Source organism: Agelaius tricolor, unplaced genomic scaffold (genome assembly GCF_023055355.1).
Source record: "Agelaius tricolor isolate 1412-34295 unplaced genomic scaffold, bAgeTri1.0.p SCAF_8, whole genome shotgun sequence".
NCBI lineage: Eukaryota > Metazoa > Chordata > Aves > Passeriformes > Icteridae > Agelaius > Agelaius tricolor.
Window position 1 is genome coordinate 9,491,314 of NW_027269268.1, and position 17,355 is coordinate 9,508,668.

General features: G+C 42.9%; 1 protein-coding gene across 24 annotated transcripts in view; it reads left to right on the forward strand.

Moving 5' to 3' along the window:
- Positions 1-17,355, forward strand: part of ADGRL3 (adhesion G protein-coupled receptor L3) — a 493,463-nt gene that overhangs the window by 405,608 nt on the left and 70,500 nt on the right. For 23 of the 24 annotated variants that reach the window (XR_011679905.1, XR_011679904.1, XM_071431603.1 and 20 more), the window contains 4 exons: positions 9,960-10,143; positions 10,964-11,086; positions 13,227-13,435; positions 14,113-14,289. Coding sequence is in view for 22 of the 24 variants with exons in the window: in XM_071431603.1 (XP_071287704.1) it covers positions 9,960-10,143; positions 10,964-11,086; positions 13,227-13,435; positions 14,113-14,289 (693 nt within the window). In the remaining 2 variants the exon portion in view is untranslated. The remainder of the gene's footprint in view (positions 1-9,959; positions 10,144-10,963; positions 11,087-13,226; positions 13,436-14,112; positions 14,290-17,355) is intronic. The other variant, XM_071431588.1, reaches the window with a different exon arrangement.

Sequence of the window (17,355 nt, forward strand, 5' to 3'; positions counted from 1 at the left end):
TGGGTGCCTTTAAAACAAACATGGATTTAGTTTGTTCACTTTCACAGCATTTGTTGAGTTAAAAGCTCAGGGATTTTATTGACTGCAGATAGAGGTTACAAATGCTGCTTCTTTAGTTTCAGATGTGGTAAATGATCTTTTTTAGTCTCAAAAATCCAGCAAGAACCAACTCAGCAGGTGGCTTGATGAATACATATTAATACAATGACTGGACAGTTGCTGTAAGATTTTTCAGTCATAGTGAGAGCAGGAAACTGCTAAGTGGGTTTTAATTGGTGATACTAATTAATAGTCAGCTGAGACTGAGCTGACTAAGGTGTAAAAAAAGGTGGCAGAGTCGCCTCAGAAAGGTGCTCCATTAGCAAAGGGATTGTCCATCTAGAGAGCAGACATCCACATCTCCTATGCCCACCTTTTTGAAGTTCTTGCACTCTATTTTGGGAAGGGGATGGAAAAGTCATCATGTGGGAGAATGAGTCACAATGGGTGACACATTTGATTAGCATAGCTTGGTTTCGTGGCTGGTCTGTGATATAAGCTGGTATGAATTTTCTTCAGTTTTTTCAGAATTGATGTTTGTTCATTTTCCAAAAGTTGTTGTCCTTAAACTGAAGCACTGGAGTTGTAGAAAACATAAATCACTTGACTTTTGGGGATTGTGAAACTGGATTTGGTGTCACAGATTTCTTTCATGCCCCTCAGCAAGTGTCATGTGCTCGGTATTTCTCAGCTCCCCGACATAAAATGCCATGGATGCAATTCTTCTGTCCTCTAGGAATGGAGGTGGGGTAGTAAAAGGCAAAAAAAAAAAGGCTAGGTACTCACATAATGTAGTAAGTGAGGCTGTATTAAAACAGAAAACTTAAACATGGGGAAAAAGTTAGACAATTTTGCTGATTTAGTAGTTGGAAACACAGGTTTTATTAAAGGCTCATACCACACCCGTGCTTGCAGTCTCTTTATCATGTTCATGCATCTGATTGCAAAGTCTGAGCTCACCTGCTTGCTTCACTTGGATTTGTGAGCTGCAGCTCTGGGGCATCAGGAGGCCAATGAATTTCCCTGCAGTGCCAAACCAGAGGCCTCTTCCCATGTGAAATTGCATGCTGTGTTTGGGATGAGGATCTTGGAAGACAAAAACTTCACAGGGTTCCCATTCTTTCGGTTTATTTTATAAACTCAGTATGAGCCGTTTTAAAGCCAGAGGCTGGTGAATACAACAGCTGGTGTGAATGTCAGCTTTGTGGAAACAGTGGAAGGAGGCAGCAGAGGGTTGCTTTTGCATCATCTTCCTCATCTAATGGAGTTCGCTGCTCTTGGTTCCTGCCATCCTCTGAGCTGCCCTGTAAGTCAGCTTGCCCTCTTTTGTAGCTCTGCACTGGTCTGGATAGCAAATGGCAAAGATGATGGAGGTGCCACCTGCCCCTTGGTAATTACAAGAGCTTCTGGGTGCAGGTGTCATCAGAGCCACACATGAAGCCGGTGTCATCAGAGGATGGCAGGCTCCTGGTAGCAGACAGTGGCAGGAGGTTACAAAGTTGTCCTTATGGTTCTCCTGGAAGTTTTCTGAACACCTTTTTGTTTGAAACATGTGCTGTTTGAATTGCTGCACTAAGCAAAAATTGAAAGGCTTTCCTCAGAGATTCAAGGCATTAAGTTTAGACCTGAGCAGAAGAGACTTTTTTTTTTCTTTGCTAACCTAGTAGTTCTCATCAGATAAAAGGTGCATCTGGGACTTAACCAGTACTATTTAAAGAGGATTAATTCTGTTTGTCCTACTTCTCTCTTGCTTGCATGATTGGTTGCAGCTTCCATGAAGACTAAACGAAATAAACTTGCAGCTCTGAGAGGGAGCACAAATTGAATTATGCCACGTTTGCTTGTGTTCTTGTTGCCCCTCTGACAAGAAAGACTCTAACCTCCATTTGTATAAAAAAGAGGCAAATTAATGAAGGTTTTCAAGTTCCTTGTTTGGTCACTTAATTGGCTGTATGACAAAGAGCTCTGCAGTGTGTGTCAAACAACTCTGAGAGTTCTCTGATGATTTGTGCATTGCTTGACTCCTGATGCTATTCTGCACAGCCTGTCAGGCGAGGTATCGTTGTTAAAGTGGCTGGAATAAATTGGCTAGCAGTGAGCATACAATGTTGTATATTAACTATAGCTACAGGGAGTACTTTTAGCTGCTTTTTCAAGAGATCGAGATGTTTGCCCATCAGCATCAAAGTGCCTAAAACTTTCATTTAATATAATTAAAAGGACATCTGAAAGAAGTGTGACTTGCAGTGAGGTTCAGTGGTTTGGTAGTCCTTTGTTAAAACTCTGTGAACTTAATATACTTCACAGCTTGAGAAACCTGCACTTGATTTGTGTCAGCAAGAGTGAAACTAGAAATCCTCACCCTGCATGTTTCTGCTGCAGTGAGCCTGTTGTTAAGGGAGGAGGATCAAAGCAGCAGCCTTGAGTTTGTGACCAGACTCCAAAACTCATTGCATAAATGTTAAAAAGGAAGGTGACCCCATGTTCATCCACCTATCCACCTACAACTCAGCTACACCTATGGTTAGGTTCTCACATGGCAAAACTGAGAAAAAAAAAATCTAGTGTTTTCTGTGTTGCTCTGTGCTTACTCTCTGCTTGAGTCTGAGTCATTCCTGGTATCTGGTGTCCCTGGTAAAAAGTCTGAATGTAAATTGGCATAGGGAGCAGCAGGAGATGTCCCTTTGATTTGAACCTCTGGAGGAAAGGATGAGCCTCACAGACTCCCCAGGAGTTTTCTTGAAGGCTGTGGATATCCTGTCTGAGGCATTTTCCTTTCTTGCAACAGCCTTGCTTGCTTCCCTAGTGTAATTACTCCAGCAGTTGCTTGTATGGTTTCAAATCCCAAACAGTAGGGCAGCAAATACAGATGATTCATAAATGCAGTTCTCAGCTTATTCTGCAGGGAAGATCTCATTAGATGAAATAGATCGTATGTTATTTCCTTCTTCCCAATCAATTCCTTTTATGTCAGTTCTACGGATGCCTTCTGACCTTAAAATATTCTTCCTCATACAGTAAGTAAAGCAAAACCATAACCTGTAATTTGTAACCTTGTCCTGTTTCTCATATTACCTATTATTTTTTGCATGCTCCCATTAGGAGATTATTGGTAGTTCAAGGCCAAGATTGCAAACCTTGCATACCTAGTAATAGACCATTAATTCCATATTTAAGCATTTTGTAGATGGCCTAATTTTAATAAAGGTCAGTGCCTTTCTTCTCACTACAGTGAGTTCTCAGCACTGCTGGAATTCAGGCCATTTCTGAGTCAGTACAGTTCCTGTAGCCACAGCATAAACATTTTCTGTGTAGTTGAAGAGAGAGGGTTGCGTGCTCTCTCTTGGGAGCCTTTGCTCTCAATCTGTGGAGCAATTTTAGAAATTCTTCTGCATGGTCATGGGAAGTTCTCTTCCTGCCTTTGCCATGAGTATTACTAGGTTTTGTCTCAGTTCACCAAAACTGATACCAAGTGTTGCCAATCACCACTCTGGTACCAGATGTAGGCTAGTGCTTCTGGCTTAGTTTTGAAGGCAGAAGCAAAGATTAGCAGTAGATATTCTAATGATTTATTTATTTTCAAGCACTCACTGTGGCTGAGCTGCTTTCAGTCTAAATATGTTTGTCAATTCCACTGAATGTTACAACAGTTTTGTGATGACAGTGTTGATTTTTAAAAAACATTTGACAGTGGCTGGGCTTCCCAGTAAGAAATTGGCTCCATTGTGCTTATTGATGCTTTGACCAGAGACAAATTTTGATTTTGAATTAAAAGAATAAATGTCAAGGAAAAAACTCATCCAAGAGTGAAGAGTCTTGTCAGACAGATTTGAAGGCACTTTTCAGCTAAGATGTAGGATTTAAAGCCATCATGTAGCCAAATGACATTTTCCTTGTTTAGGAAGCTGAAGAAATGACATGTGCATCTCTTTTTGTCCTGAAGTCCCACACAGTGGATGAGTATAATCATTTGATTGATTAACCCTGTGTAGTGGGATTGAGGTGCTGTTCATTTGCCACTCCAAAAAGACATGTCATTTCCTCAACTGGTCCCTCTCAGTGCAATAACCTTTCCAGAAGTACTTGTGTCCTCACATCCATACTTTCATGCTGGTCCTCCCCTCCTACTGTACCAGGTACATTCAGAGTTAAAGGGAGTTTCTCTTGTAGTGGTGCTTTTTCTGGCCAGAGGCAAGAATGAAACAACTTCCAGCAGAACTTGCCAGCAGAATTTGTCGTCAATGGCATTGATTGTGCCTTTAACTCAATTAGTTTGGAGGCTTGCAAATATTGATAGCTTGAGGAAAGGGTTTGTTTTAGCACTGGGTGTTTAATACGAATACAGAGCAAAACCAGCTATTCTTGAGCAAGGAGACAAGTAAGCTTTTTTCAAGTACCACTGCTTTCCAGTCAGAAAAAAGGAAAAAAGAGCATAATGTTGTGATCATTGTACCATATCAACATTTCAGTGTATCTACTCTCTGATGGGTTTTTCATTTGCACTGTGAAGTGTGGGCCTGAAAGGAGTTTTGTGCTTTTTTTCTCTGCTGATTTGCCACAAAACCTCAAGCTGTTATAAAAAGTGGGTGAGTTACGTGTTTGCATTTTTCAGATAAAGACAATGCATTTGTTTTGGAGCTCTGTGGGGAGACCTCAGGCAGGACCAGAAACTCAGGCCTTAAGCATGGCCTGAAGCTGTGCCTGTGTAATTGCATTCTGCAGGCTGAGCACTGCTGTTTTCAGGAAGAGTGAACAAATCTCTTTATATGAGTCTGTGCTGGCAGACACCTTTGGCACTGGGGTACCAAAGTGCTGCTTGCTTCATGCACCAGCCATGATTTTAGCCTGCCTATGCAAAGCCACGTGGCTGTAGCTCATTATATCCTAATTTTTGAAAGTGTGCTGCATGAGATATTCCTGTGAGATCAAGGAAGCGTCAGCAGTATGAGGCAGGGCTTTACAGGTTATAAAATTCAGATGTTTTAATTAGAGATGTCATTGCAAAAGTGGTACTTTATTGCCCTGTGCCACTGTCTTATTCTCCCAAAGCTGCTATAGGAGGTAAGTCCTTGATGTAAGTTTCATGCTAAATAAAGTGTCTTCAGTCTCTTCTTAAGGAGATGCTCCTTTGTAAGGAGGGACAAACTGCATGTTTGAAAATTACTCAACAGAAGGACTCAACCAATATTCCCTGTAGGACCTGCTGGTATTCACTTGCCATAAAGCAGTATTTTCTCCAGCTGTAGGTTTGTTGAGATTTTTGATCTTCCATCAGCTGCTCAGCAAGAGGTGAAAATGAACAATAAAGGTTTAAAGAGATCCTAACTCTAGGAAAGCTGCTGGTTTTCTAAGGTTAGGGCTGCTGTACTTAAGCACCATGGCACATTGCAGTCTGGTGCCAAATTTGGTAATGAGCTGAGTACCTCTAACATCTCTGAGTGATTTTCAGTGTTGAGTCCCAGTTAAAGAGAGATTTTACATTGCAAAATTCTTTTTAATCAAAGAGTGGTGTCTTGGATGTTGGTACAGTGAGAGAAAATTAAATAGATATGGTATCATTGGATATATACAGAGTTCAAACCTCCTAGGTTTTAACTGTGTGCCACATAGCCAGGTACTCTTACCAGACATAAGAAGAAAAGAATAAATGAACAAGCAAAATTCAGTTTAATGAAATGTAGCAGCTGTCACAAAGGAAATCAATGGGGATACGTACAACTGGCCTTTTAGTAATGCATAATTACTGTAAGGCTTCTAATTAATTTCCTTTTTACAATGCATCTTTTAGTACCAATTTGTAAGAGTCTAAGAAGGAAGGTTTACATTTTGATTCTTTGTAAGCTCAGGACAGAACCAAGAAACCATGAGCACATGCCCTTATTTGGGAAAAGCCTCCGTCTGCAATTTATTAACATTTATTTGCATTGTACATACAATCTCTGGTTCTATATAACCGCATAATGAAAGGCATCACCATCATGGGATTTGTCTTTTGTGCTCAGCAGGGTCTTGCTTTTCTCTTGATGTCCAGTTGCAGTCACTGCTGGGGACATGAAAGGTCCACTGTGTCTAAAATTCTGTGACCCAGGATGGTTGCTCCTTACAGGCTGGTAATTAGAGGGTTTGGCTTTGCATGTACAGATATCCTGACATCACAGAGAGCATAAAGCTGTGCTGTGTATCTCAGCACAGAGAAATGGAAAGTCTGGCCTCTTGGCTCCCTTCTGCCATGCTCTTCTTCCCTCATTTGATCGTAGCCTACAAACAAGCGAGCTGTGCTTTATGAAAGCTTTCTCTTGATCTAATCTGAGTTACTTTTGTCCTTCTCCTGGTGCATCTGTGTGCTTGTGCTGTCTACTCTTTAAGTCCAAGCAATCACAGGATTGGTTTGGTGCCATGCTGTGCATGGCGTTGAGGTATGTTTGAGCTCCAAGCCCCACATTTTTATTTTGCAAGAACCTCAGCATTTGGAAGAAGGATCAGGCAGAGGAAGAAAAGAAAACCACAGGAGAGGTAGTTCTTTAGCTTAGGAAGCAAGGACAGGGTCTTCAGTGGAGGTCATGCAGCATCCTGTAACAGATGTTTGGTTCTTTATGGATGGGTTTAATCTCATGTGGTTTTGGGTGAAATGGGGATAATCCTTGGGGTAGTTTCTTCTACTTGCAGTGGGGAGAGAGAAACTAGAGAGTATCTGGGCTCCCTACTTGGCTGCATGTTAAATGCTAGAAGTGGGGTGAGATGAAACTAGGTCAGAACTTTCCTGTCTCCCTCTGAAAGTCCCCATCTCTATCAGGATCCCCAGGGATCTCAAGCCATCAGCTCCCAAGCACACCTATCCCATGCCGTCTGCATTTTGAAGGTTCTCTCTCAGGGCTAAACCTCCTCCAGCTGGTCACTGAGAGGCTTTCCTGGAGGTTTGGCACAGCTGTTTCTTCTATGCTGGAGCTTCATCAGACCACAGAGTCAATGGACCAGGTGCCAAACCCTCGTAAATCACAAAGGCTCAGCTTAAATGAAAAGACACAGGCCCATCCTTGTCTTGTGTGCCTGCTTTCCCACAACTCCCACTCCCCTGCCCAACTTTTCCCAGTTGGCATCTCTGTCTCACAAGGCACTGTTGCTATAACAGCTGTTTTGTTTCATTTAAACACCTACCTCAGCTCCTGTCCAAAATGCAAACATTTCATTAGCACCTCATCTCCTTGGCTTCAGCCCACAGCACTCGGCCATAATGAAGTGCTGCACTCAGAAATATAATGTGGGGAACACTTGATTAATGCACTGAGACAGGTGAGGGGAATGACCCTCTGGGAAAAGCTGGGGACTAAATTAATCTCATATGTAATGCCAGCAAAGACAGTCTACCAGCTTTGTTCAGATGCATGGCAAGGACGTGACCCAAAGCCCTTGGAAATCTTCCTGGAGCTTTTGTGTTTGACCCCAGGGCCAAAGTGATGTGAAGTGGCTGGTTTCAGGTTATCACTTTGAGAGGATGGATGCTCAGCATTGGGTGAGGAGTGCACATGGTGCAGGAAGTGGTACATTAGGCTTAATTGTTCTTTCTCAAACTTGTATGCACACATATGTGCACATGTAAAACAAAAAAAACCCAAAACCTAATGCATTAGACAAAATATTTTTTTTCTGGGAGAAGGTCTTTGAAGCAGATGTTCCACTGTAATGCAAATATTTCAGCATCTGTTTCATATTCTGATGAATAGACATTACCTTTCTGTCCAGAGCCAGGAGCTGGATCTGCTGCAAAGACATTTTCCACCATTCAGAGATTGATAAAAGTATGCAGGATGTTGTTTCAGCAGAGAATTTAAGACAATGGTAGGAGCTGAGCTAAATGGAGGTAAAGCAAATTGTGTGATAACATTGAAAGGGGAGAAAAATCCTCATTTTCTGCTTTCCAGGCATGAAAGGTCTTTACACCATGCTGTGTGGAAGCTGAAGCACAAAATAATCAAGCTTTTTGGTCACTGGAAAAGAACACCACCTATTTTTTTGCCTGTGAAGAGATAAGCTACCAAAGTATACTACAGAATTTTATTAAGAGCTGCAGAGATCAGGCTTCCAAACTCTAAAACACAGAAAAGTATCAGATTTAAATGCTATGGATTTTTCTATTTCTCCTTGACTACTAATTTTAACCAGCTTGTTGCAAGTGCATAGCAAATGTGTTAAGATAATTTTAGACTATTCGGGAAAATCAGTTTAATAATCAGTTAAAAAATTGCTTTATGCTTATCAAGTTCCACTTAAGACCAAATGAGTGAGTTATTCTGTTTATGGTATAGGAGAGGTTTGGCATAAGAACAAATTAGTTAATTGACCATGAATAAATGTAACTGTGAAAGTAGGAGCTTTGTGCTGTCAGAGGAGCCCAATTATGGTGGAATCTCCCAACAGGAAACCTGATGGTGTGAGAAACCTTCCATACTCAAAGAAGGTATCTTTGCTGGGATTAAAAGCACCAACAGTGGCAGTTCTAGCTGCCTTTTTTCTCCTCAAACCTTGCTGTAATTGAAATGCTTGTTAAGGTCATGTGGATATAGAATAAATTCTAGTTTGATGTGATTGTATCCTCCAGTTGCTCATTTGCACCTGACCATGACTGGTGAGTGAGTCAGGATTCCCTGTGCCACGTGTTGCCATTGTAGCCCTCCTCCTGAGGGCTCTGCTGGAGAATGGACTATGCCACAGCTTCTTTCCACCCATGGGTTTAGCAACAGTAGCAAGAATAAATACTGAAGTATTCCCATGACAGTGAGCCTATGGAGCACACTTTAGGCTTGGAAAATGTTGAAGTCCCATGGGACTGTCATCAGCTTGAGGAGCAGAGGAGTGAGTTTGATGCCTATGTGCTCAGCATAAAGAAAATCATTACAAACAGCAGTTTCATCTTGAATGGGAGGTTGGTTTCTGCAGTCAGCCTTAGCTGGCAGTGGAGGTGTTTCTCTGTGGGGTAGGCCTGCCTGGTGACTAGACCCTAACCAGCTGAAGAAAGCATGATCAAAGTAGCTTATTTTTTTTATCCTTTTCCTCTGCACAATCATTTCTATCAACTGGTACAGCTGGTGTCATTAAAAAAATGTTCACTGAAGAGTGGTTGAGTCAGCTCTGGTTAGTAACGAAGCAGAGGACTTAGGTGGAGAAAAGCCTTCAGTTTGGGTAAATTCTACTGCAGTAATTTTGCAGTCATGAGACCAGTGCAGTTTTGTGTGATCCTGTGTGTGCATCCAGATTAACCTGTGGGAAGTTATCTGTGGGAGAGCTCTTTGTGCGTGGTAGCCCAGGGCAGAAGGTGCACTGTAGGAGGGACGGGAGCAGTTTCCGCAGGGCTGACTCCTTCCTGAATGCAGTGATTTGAAATGTAGTGTCTTATCTAAATCTCTACGGGCACCTGCTGCTGCTGCTCTGGATGAAGTGGTGTAACTCAGCTATCTCTCTGTTTTCATGGCTGCCTGCCAGAGGTTATGTGCTGGGAAATATTTGAGGGAGCGTAGCCTTTGCAGATACCAAACACCTTCCTCGAGTGCCCCAGCCCTGCTCTTGAGTTCTGGTGCTGAGATGGGTTTCTCCTGCATGTTTCCTTAACCATCTTCCTCCTACCCCTCCTTCCCCACCTGCCCTAATTCCTCCTTTTTCCAAGCCCAGAGCTGATGATTATGGTGGCAGAAAAGCACCATTCCCAGCCTGCATTTATAATAATATCAGTATTTCCTCCCTGTCCCATCTGATGGTATAAAAGTTGTCCTGCTCCATTGCAGGCTTCCCTAATGGGTGGGGGAAGGAGATGCTGTCGTCCCTCTGTAAACTGATGTGTGTGAAGGATGGGACTAAGCATATGTCAGAGGTCTGTGGTGCTTTGGATTTGCTGGAGCCTTTTCTCACTCCATCCCTCCGCCTTGCAGGCCATGGTGGAGACGGTGAACAACCTCCTGCAGCCTCAGGCCCTGAACGCGTGGAGGGACCTGAACGCGAGCGAGCAGCAGCGCGCGGCCACCAAGCTGTTGGACACGGTGGAGGACAGTGCCTTCGTGCTGGCTGACAACCTGCTGAAGACAGACATCGTCCGGGAGAACACCGACAACATCCGTAAGGGGCAGATCCCATAAGTACCGGGAGAGCCAGTGGAAGAGTAAAGGCTGCGAAGCCCAGCTTTGGTCTTGGTCCCTAGATTAATTGGAGGGTGATTTGTTAGATATGTCTTGGGCCTTTGTCTGAAGGACTTCAAAGTCTTTCCAAAAGAGCCTGAAGGAATAAGGCAGCTCTCTACCTTTGAAATCCCATGGAAAATGAGCGCCTGACCTGTCTTTATTACTGCTGGCTTTGAGGGTATAATCTGTGTTAGAGCAACGAGAGCAGAGCTTCACAGGGGGATTGTTCATCGTAAGGCTATTGTATTTCATTTCATACAAATTTGTGTCTTTATTCAGCTGATTGTTGATTTTAATTAAAAAACAAGCATGATGGAAAGCACCAGCACTCCCACTGTGCATATGTAAAATGAGAACAACTCTTCTTTCTATTTCCATGAATACAGATCCTGAGCACTGATAACATTTACAGAAAGTACCAATCGCCAGTGGCAAAGAACTAGTATTCTCAGATTTTCATTTTAACCGTTGTCCTTAATATCCTGAGGTTCTTGTTTACAAGAACCGGTTGTCTTTTGTCTTCCACAGAGAGTAGAATTTATTTGCGCGCTTTTTTTTTTTTTAATTAAATTTAAAACTTCTTCGGGGCAAAGATTTAAAAAGAAATAGGAGCCCAAACACATTCTAGCATGCAGCATTGTAAGTTAATTCCACTCCTCTCAGCTGGTCTGGAACACCATTTTGTAGCTTTGAAATACCGTGTTCAAGATCATTTCAGCCGAGATTTTTTTCTTAGTGTCTGTCTCTCCTGCACACAGAGCTGGAAGTCGCGAGACTGAGCACAGATGGGAATCTGGAGGATCTGAAGTTTCCCCAGAACATGGGCCATGGAAGCGCCATTCAGCTGTCAGCAAATACCTTGAAGCAAAATGGTCGAAATGGTAGGTCTGGCACCTCAGGCCACACCAGCCTCATGAGGCAGTCATGCCTTTAGGCATTGTTTTGTGTTTAACCATTATAAGTAAAGTATTAATTGCTGTGTTAATATTTAGATTAACAGTGGTGTCATTTGCTCATGCCCTTGACTGCAGGCTGCATTGGCTGACTGGGAATGTATTCTATTGCTAAGTGATTCACAGCCTTCAAAAATATTTTGTGATGGTAAAAATGCATCAGATCCTCAAATTATGGGGCTTCTGGGGCACAGTGCTGAATCCAGAGAAGTGCTTTTAACTGCTGATTTCTGCAGTAGGAGGCTTCAGATGGGAGAAGAGGCTCATTTGAGTAAACTGCTTCACAGCAGGGCACCATACAAATGTCTGAAAAAGTACAGGGAAGAAACAATGGTAGGAAATATTCATAATGAGCCAACATGGCAGAAAAGGTTGATTAACTGCTATGAGTCTAAATCTTTAGTGCCTTTCTGTATCTAATGAACCTCCTGGTACAGCATAAATTTTAGATGCTGTTATATGTGAACAGTCTTCATCCTCCCAAGCCATTTATTTCCAGATCAGGAGTTTGAGCAGACACATTTGTTGATCTCTACAGCCTCAGTGCAGACCAACCTTAAACTCATAGGCTTCTGTTGGTGAGCCCAACATGCTCCTATTTCTGAGTTCCTTTAAAATTTAATCTATGCAGGGGACAATACATATATGGGCTTTGGTCACTGCAGGCAAAACACAGAATCACAGAATGGCTTGGGCTGGAAGAGACCTTTAACATCATGTGATTCCAACCCCCTTGCCATGAGCAGGGACACTTTCCAGTAGATTAAGCTGCTCAAGCCCCATCCAACCTGGCCTTGAGCATTTCCAGAGATGGAGCATCCCCAGCCTCTCTGGGCAATCAATCTGTGCCAGTGCTTAACCCTCCTCTGTGTAAAGGAAAAAAACATGGAATGATAGGGCAGCATTACAACCAGACCAGATGTGTTAAAATTTCTAAAAATTTTAGACAAAGTTCAGTCTGATGGTTAAAGAAATTCTTGCCATTGTCTTTCTTGCACATAGGATTTGAGGAGAAGTATCTCTTTTAGAGACAGTTTAAAACTCAAGATTTGTAGCAAAACTCCAACAGGGCAGGACTTTTACTCTGCTATCTGTTGGCAGCAATGAAAAGAAAATTTTGTATTTTGAGACACAGTATCACTGGAGTTCTGTTCAAAGCATCAATTTTCACCAGCTTGACACATGCCCAGAGGTCACTAAAGAACTGCAAATGGAATTATCATCAAAGGATTTAGCTGGGAGGAATCTTTGGAGTCATCAGTGCCTCACCTTCCTGAAATGCTGTGGTGATTCATATAGAAACAATAACATACCTCTCCACAACTAATACATATGAAGGCGAACTAATCACATTCCATTCTTATTTATAGGCTGTGAAATAATGTGCAAAACAGAAGGCAAACTGGATGGTTTCAGTTAAAAACAGTTGGCTGATAGACTCAGATTTCTACAGGCTCTCTAATGGTGTATTTCTGATTATCTGGTTGGCAAATTAAGAGAATAAATGTATTTTTAAATGAAATTTCTGGAATTTTGTTTTATCTGTCGAGTGAGATTGGAATTCTGTCGGAAAGATTTTGATTTCTTCTTCCAGATTTGTCCCGACATTTTTCTGACATAGTCTTAATTTATTACCAGACTAAATTATAGTTTTATACTGCATCTGTGCAACATGTCAGCTTGAAACATGTTTCCCAGGTATATCCAGGAGAGTAAAGTGATGTCAGGTGGGAAATGGACCACCTGGCCTCTTTTTCTGAAGCCAGTTACACCTCCTGATGCCAAAAATAAGCCCACCTTCCCTGCCTGTCTTCTGCTCATCTATTTGCTTATAAAAGTTTCTTTTGGAAGAAGGAGCTCTGCCCTTCTTATCCAAGGACTGGTTGTTGCACTTCTTGGTGCTCACTGGAATTGGCAAAAGGTGGGTTTTCATATGCCACATCCTGGTCCTTTCACGTTTTCTCAGCATAGTTTTGAAGTTGGTTAAGAGAAAAGATTTGCAATCTAAAAAATAAAAAGCCACCCCAGTGACTCAACCTGGCTGTTTAACCTCTTACCTCTCTTCTAGGTGAGATCAGGGTGGCTTTTGTGCTGTACAACAACCTGGGCACCTATCTCTCCACGGAGAATGCCAGCATGAAGTTGGGAACAGAAGCGATGTCGACCAATCACTCCGTCATTGTCAACTCCCCCGTCATCACAGCAGCAATAAATAAAGAGTTCAGCAATAAGGTTTACCTGGCTGATCCTGTGGTGTTTACTGTCAAGCACATTAAGGTGTGTGAGTTCAGAAAGCACTTCTCTTTTTTTTTTGTTTCTGAAATGAAATGATGCAAAAGTTGGCTGCTGTGAGGCCCCCAGCAGCTCTTGATTAGATTTTGAATTATACTTTTGTTCCTTTGCACTTTGTGTTATTTATGGAGAAGGTGTCTTTTACATTGCATTAATAGAAGTAAAGAAAGTGTCTCCTTTGAGCTGATGCCCATTGCTCGGTTGCTGACACACATCATTCTGTAATTAAAAACTACCAATAAATTAGAATTGACCATAATGTTATTTTATCATGGTGGCAGGGGATGTTAGAGGGAAGTGGAATTACAGTGAAAGAGGACAGCTAGTCCTCCTGCTAGCCAAGCTCGGTCGTTGCAAAAGTTGATTGCTTAAAGCAATTAATTCCTCTGCTCTGCAATGCAAATGAAGCAGTCTGGTTTTGAAGAGCTGGATTTAGTCAATGTCTGAAATTAATCAAGAACAAAGAAGTAAGTTTGTATTAGCAAAGAGTGCAGCAACAATCTAACTTTCTCCGGTATTGGCAAGTAATACTTGACGTATAAACCACTGCTAATTGTTTATCTAAAATTAAAGGGTGAGAGTTACAGAGAGCCTCAGTAGTGCATTTAGAAATCTCTGAGAGCCTATCATTGTTACTGCATTTATTAATTTCTTCCCTGCAGCAGTCAGAAGAAAATTTTAACCCAAACTGTTCATTCTGGAGCTACACGAAGCGTACGATGACAGGGTATTGGTCCACCCAGGGCTGTCGCCTCCTGACAACTAACAAGACACACACCACGTGCTCCTGCAACCACCTCACCAACTTTGCAGTCCTGATGGCACATGTGGAAGTTAAGGTAGGCATTGCAGATTCCCAAGCTGCCAATGCACTGGGCAGGAAAAGTGTTCAATGTGTGGCACTATTCTGTTACTACTAATGGAGCAGAGCAGGGAAGTTGCTGTGTGACAGTAACTCTGAAAGTAGAAACCATCTGGTGTAAGTCTTCCTTCTGCTCTGTGGTGAAACAGGAAATAGTCACACCAATGCAAAGCCTGTCTTGGGCTCTTGGCATGGGCAGCTCTGAGCTGGGGATAGTGAGTGAGCAGGTTTAGCTGTTGCTAGGTCCTTTGTTAACTAGTATAGAACATCTCCTGGCTGGGTTCTTTATCATAGGGTCCTCCCTGTGTCACCAGGGAGTAGCAAGGTGAGGGACGGAAGTGTGCAGTTCATCTCATGAGGTGCAAGGTTGGGTGTCCTGCTGGCAGTAGCTGCAGATACACTGCCACATGTGTTTGTGTGAGGTGCATGTGTGGAGCCAACAGTGTTTTCCTCCTTCCAGCTAAGGGGAAAATACACTGTCTGCATCTCACTGTGTGACAGAGAGATGCAGAGTGTGACACATGAGAGGGAAGCTTCTGATACCATCCTGTGTAGACTGGGCATCTACTTGAGGCCAGTACATGACCAGCTGGTTCCCTTGCCTGCATTTATGTCTGTGGTGGAAATCTGGCTTTTTACATGACTAACCCCACAGGAGCTAAAGAATTTAATCCTGAAGTTAATCTATGTTCCTCATGGTAGCAGTGGTTTTGGGAGCGAAGCACACATTTGGGATTTTACTCAAGAATAGGAGAATGACTGAGATCCTCCATTTCCTGAACTGCCTTGGCTGTCTTTGGTTAAGAACAGTCTAATGTGCTGAAGAAAGAAGGCCCTGATGCCCAAAAGATTTTGGCCTAGTCATTTTCTTTATTGTGGTGTCTCCATTTCATGTGCCTGGCACAGGCGCAAAATCCACAGCTCTGAGCTAGATATGGAACTGGCATCTTCCATGCAGGCAGAACTTTCCAGATTCACCTCCATAACCAGTATAACCACAAAAGCTGTTATGGTTTTAAAACTGCTTTTTCTCATGTAGTCACTGCTTTGTGTATTTCTGTTCCACTTAATAATCTGAAGAGGAATGTGAAGAGCTGCAATAAAATATGTATTAAATAAGCATCACATATGACAAAAGTTCTGCAAAAAAAGAAATGGGAGCCTGGGGGTACATTTCACACAGCAGCTGGGTCCAGCTGAGAGGGGCAGGATATATCTGTTGCTCCTGCAAGTTGTGGTAAGCACTTCATTCTGTTGGAGTCAGTCACTCCTAGTCCAGGAAACGTGCCATTAAATGTTTGTGCCATTGTCCTGGGAGATGCCTGAAGAAAAGGCCTATTCAGAGCACATATTTATAGCTTGGTGGCATTCTGCAGTCCAGGTCTGGTTTTGCCAATTCCCTACAACTGCTTGAATTTTCATAAGAAATGTGTGTTTGGCTCGTTATCACCCACCTGGAATCAACAGATATGCCTGAGTCACTGAAGTCAGGGGTTGCAGCTGGGAAGTGCCGATAGTGATCTGCTCCACTGGAGTGAATGGGGGTGATCCCTGCTGCATGGTGCAGATACAGCCCAGTGCTCAACAAGCCTCCTCTCAGACTGCAAATAGGTCAGCCTTGTCTGCACTTCCATCCAAACCTCCTGAGACAAGTAGAGCTGCTGTTATCTCAGCTTGCAAGAAAAGTATGTAAGACCCTTCCTCGCCCATGTTCATCCTGCAGGTTGGAAAGAGCTCCAGCTGGAAGCTTCCTGAGTGCCAAGCCAGTCTGCTATTAGCTAGTGGCTGTTCCTGGGTGTTAACAACTGCCCTCAAGACTTTCAGGTCATGTTTTATCATTTGGCTGCAGCCAAAGTACCATTGCTGTAAGAGCCAAATTGGCTCCACTTTGTTGACTTTTATACAACAGGACAGCTTCCTGGCATGTCCACCTCAGTGATCATCCTGGCCTGAGGGCAAAAGCAGGGCAGGGTTTCCTCCCACATAACACAGGCACATATTTCAGATATAAATATGCAGACATTTGCAACTTGTCCTGCCAGCTGCTTGTCACCTTGCTCTTCCTGGTGGCACGGTCTCGCTCCATGGTGGAGGTGACCATGTGGCTCTTGGCATAGAAGGTGGCTTATGTGACATTTCTTATGCCATTGTAATGAGTTGATTTTAAAGTCTTGGCAGCACAATACCTGCTGGTTTGGAATAGTGGAGGTTTAAAAACAAATGGGGGTTGTTGTCATTCATTGACTCATGCTCACTGCTCATAGATATGCTTTTGAACCATTTTTTATCTTGTGGCTGGTTCAAAAAGGCATTCCTCAGTCATTCCATGACCTGTTAGTCTTCTTGGAGGTGGAATGATCCTTGGGGAAATTACATAGTGTGTTTCTGCAAGACCTCTTAGACCAGTGTTCTGGCAATGACCAGGATCTCTCACAATAATGAATAATATTCTGGGAGTTTTGCAACAGAAACAATTTTCTCCCGTGATTGATATTTGCAGTTTCCTGACTTCAGTTGTTTGAATTTTTGGATCCATAGGGAAGATCCTTTGCCTTAAAGAGTATCCACAGCACCCTGCCTGATGAGACTGAAAACTGGGCATCATGGGGAGCAGGCAGCATCGTCCTGCTAATCAAAAACCAGCACCAGTTTGACAAGTGTAACATCTGCTCATGAGTGATCTCCCTGCCTGGTAACATGGCACAAGAGCGTGTTCACCGAGGGGGTCTCGGTGGCCGCTCTGGGAGTTCTGGGCTGAGGTGTAATTATTAGCAGAGTGTGTGTGGCAAGGTGGAGCTGGAAGGTAGCGTGGCTGAGGAGAGGTGATTGATGGCCATCTGGCTCTCCAATGTGAAAAAGCAATATGTCTTTGTACAGAGGGACAGAAAATGCCACCAGCTGACCATGGCAGCAGGGATTTATTGTTGTGCTTGAAGAGGAGAAGTTGCTGGAATCAATTCTGGTCTGACTAGGACACTACCTGATTAAGAGGAGAATTTAATTTGAAGATGCTTTCTGCCTGTTAAAATAAGTTGGGCTCAGA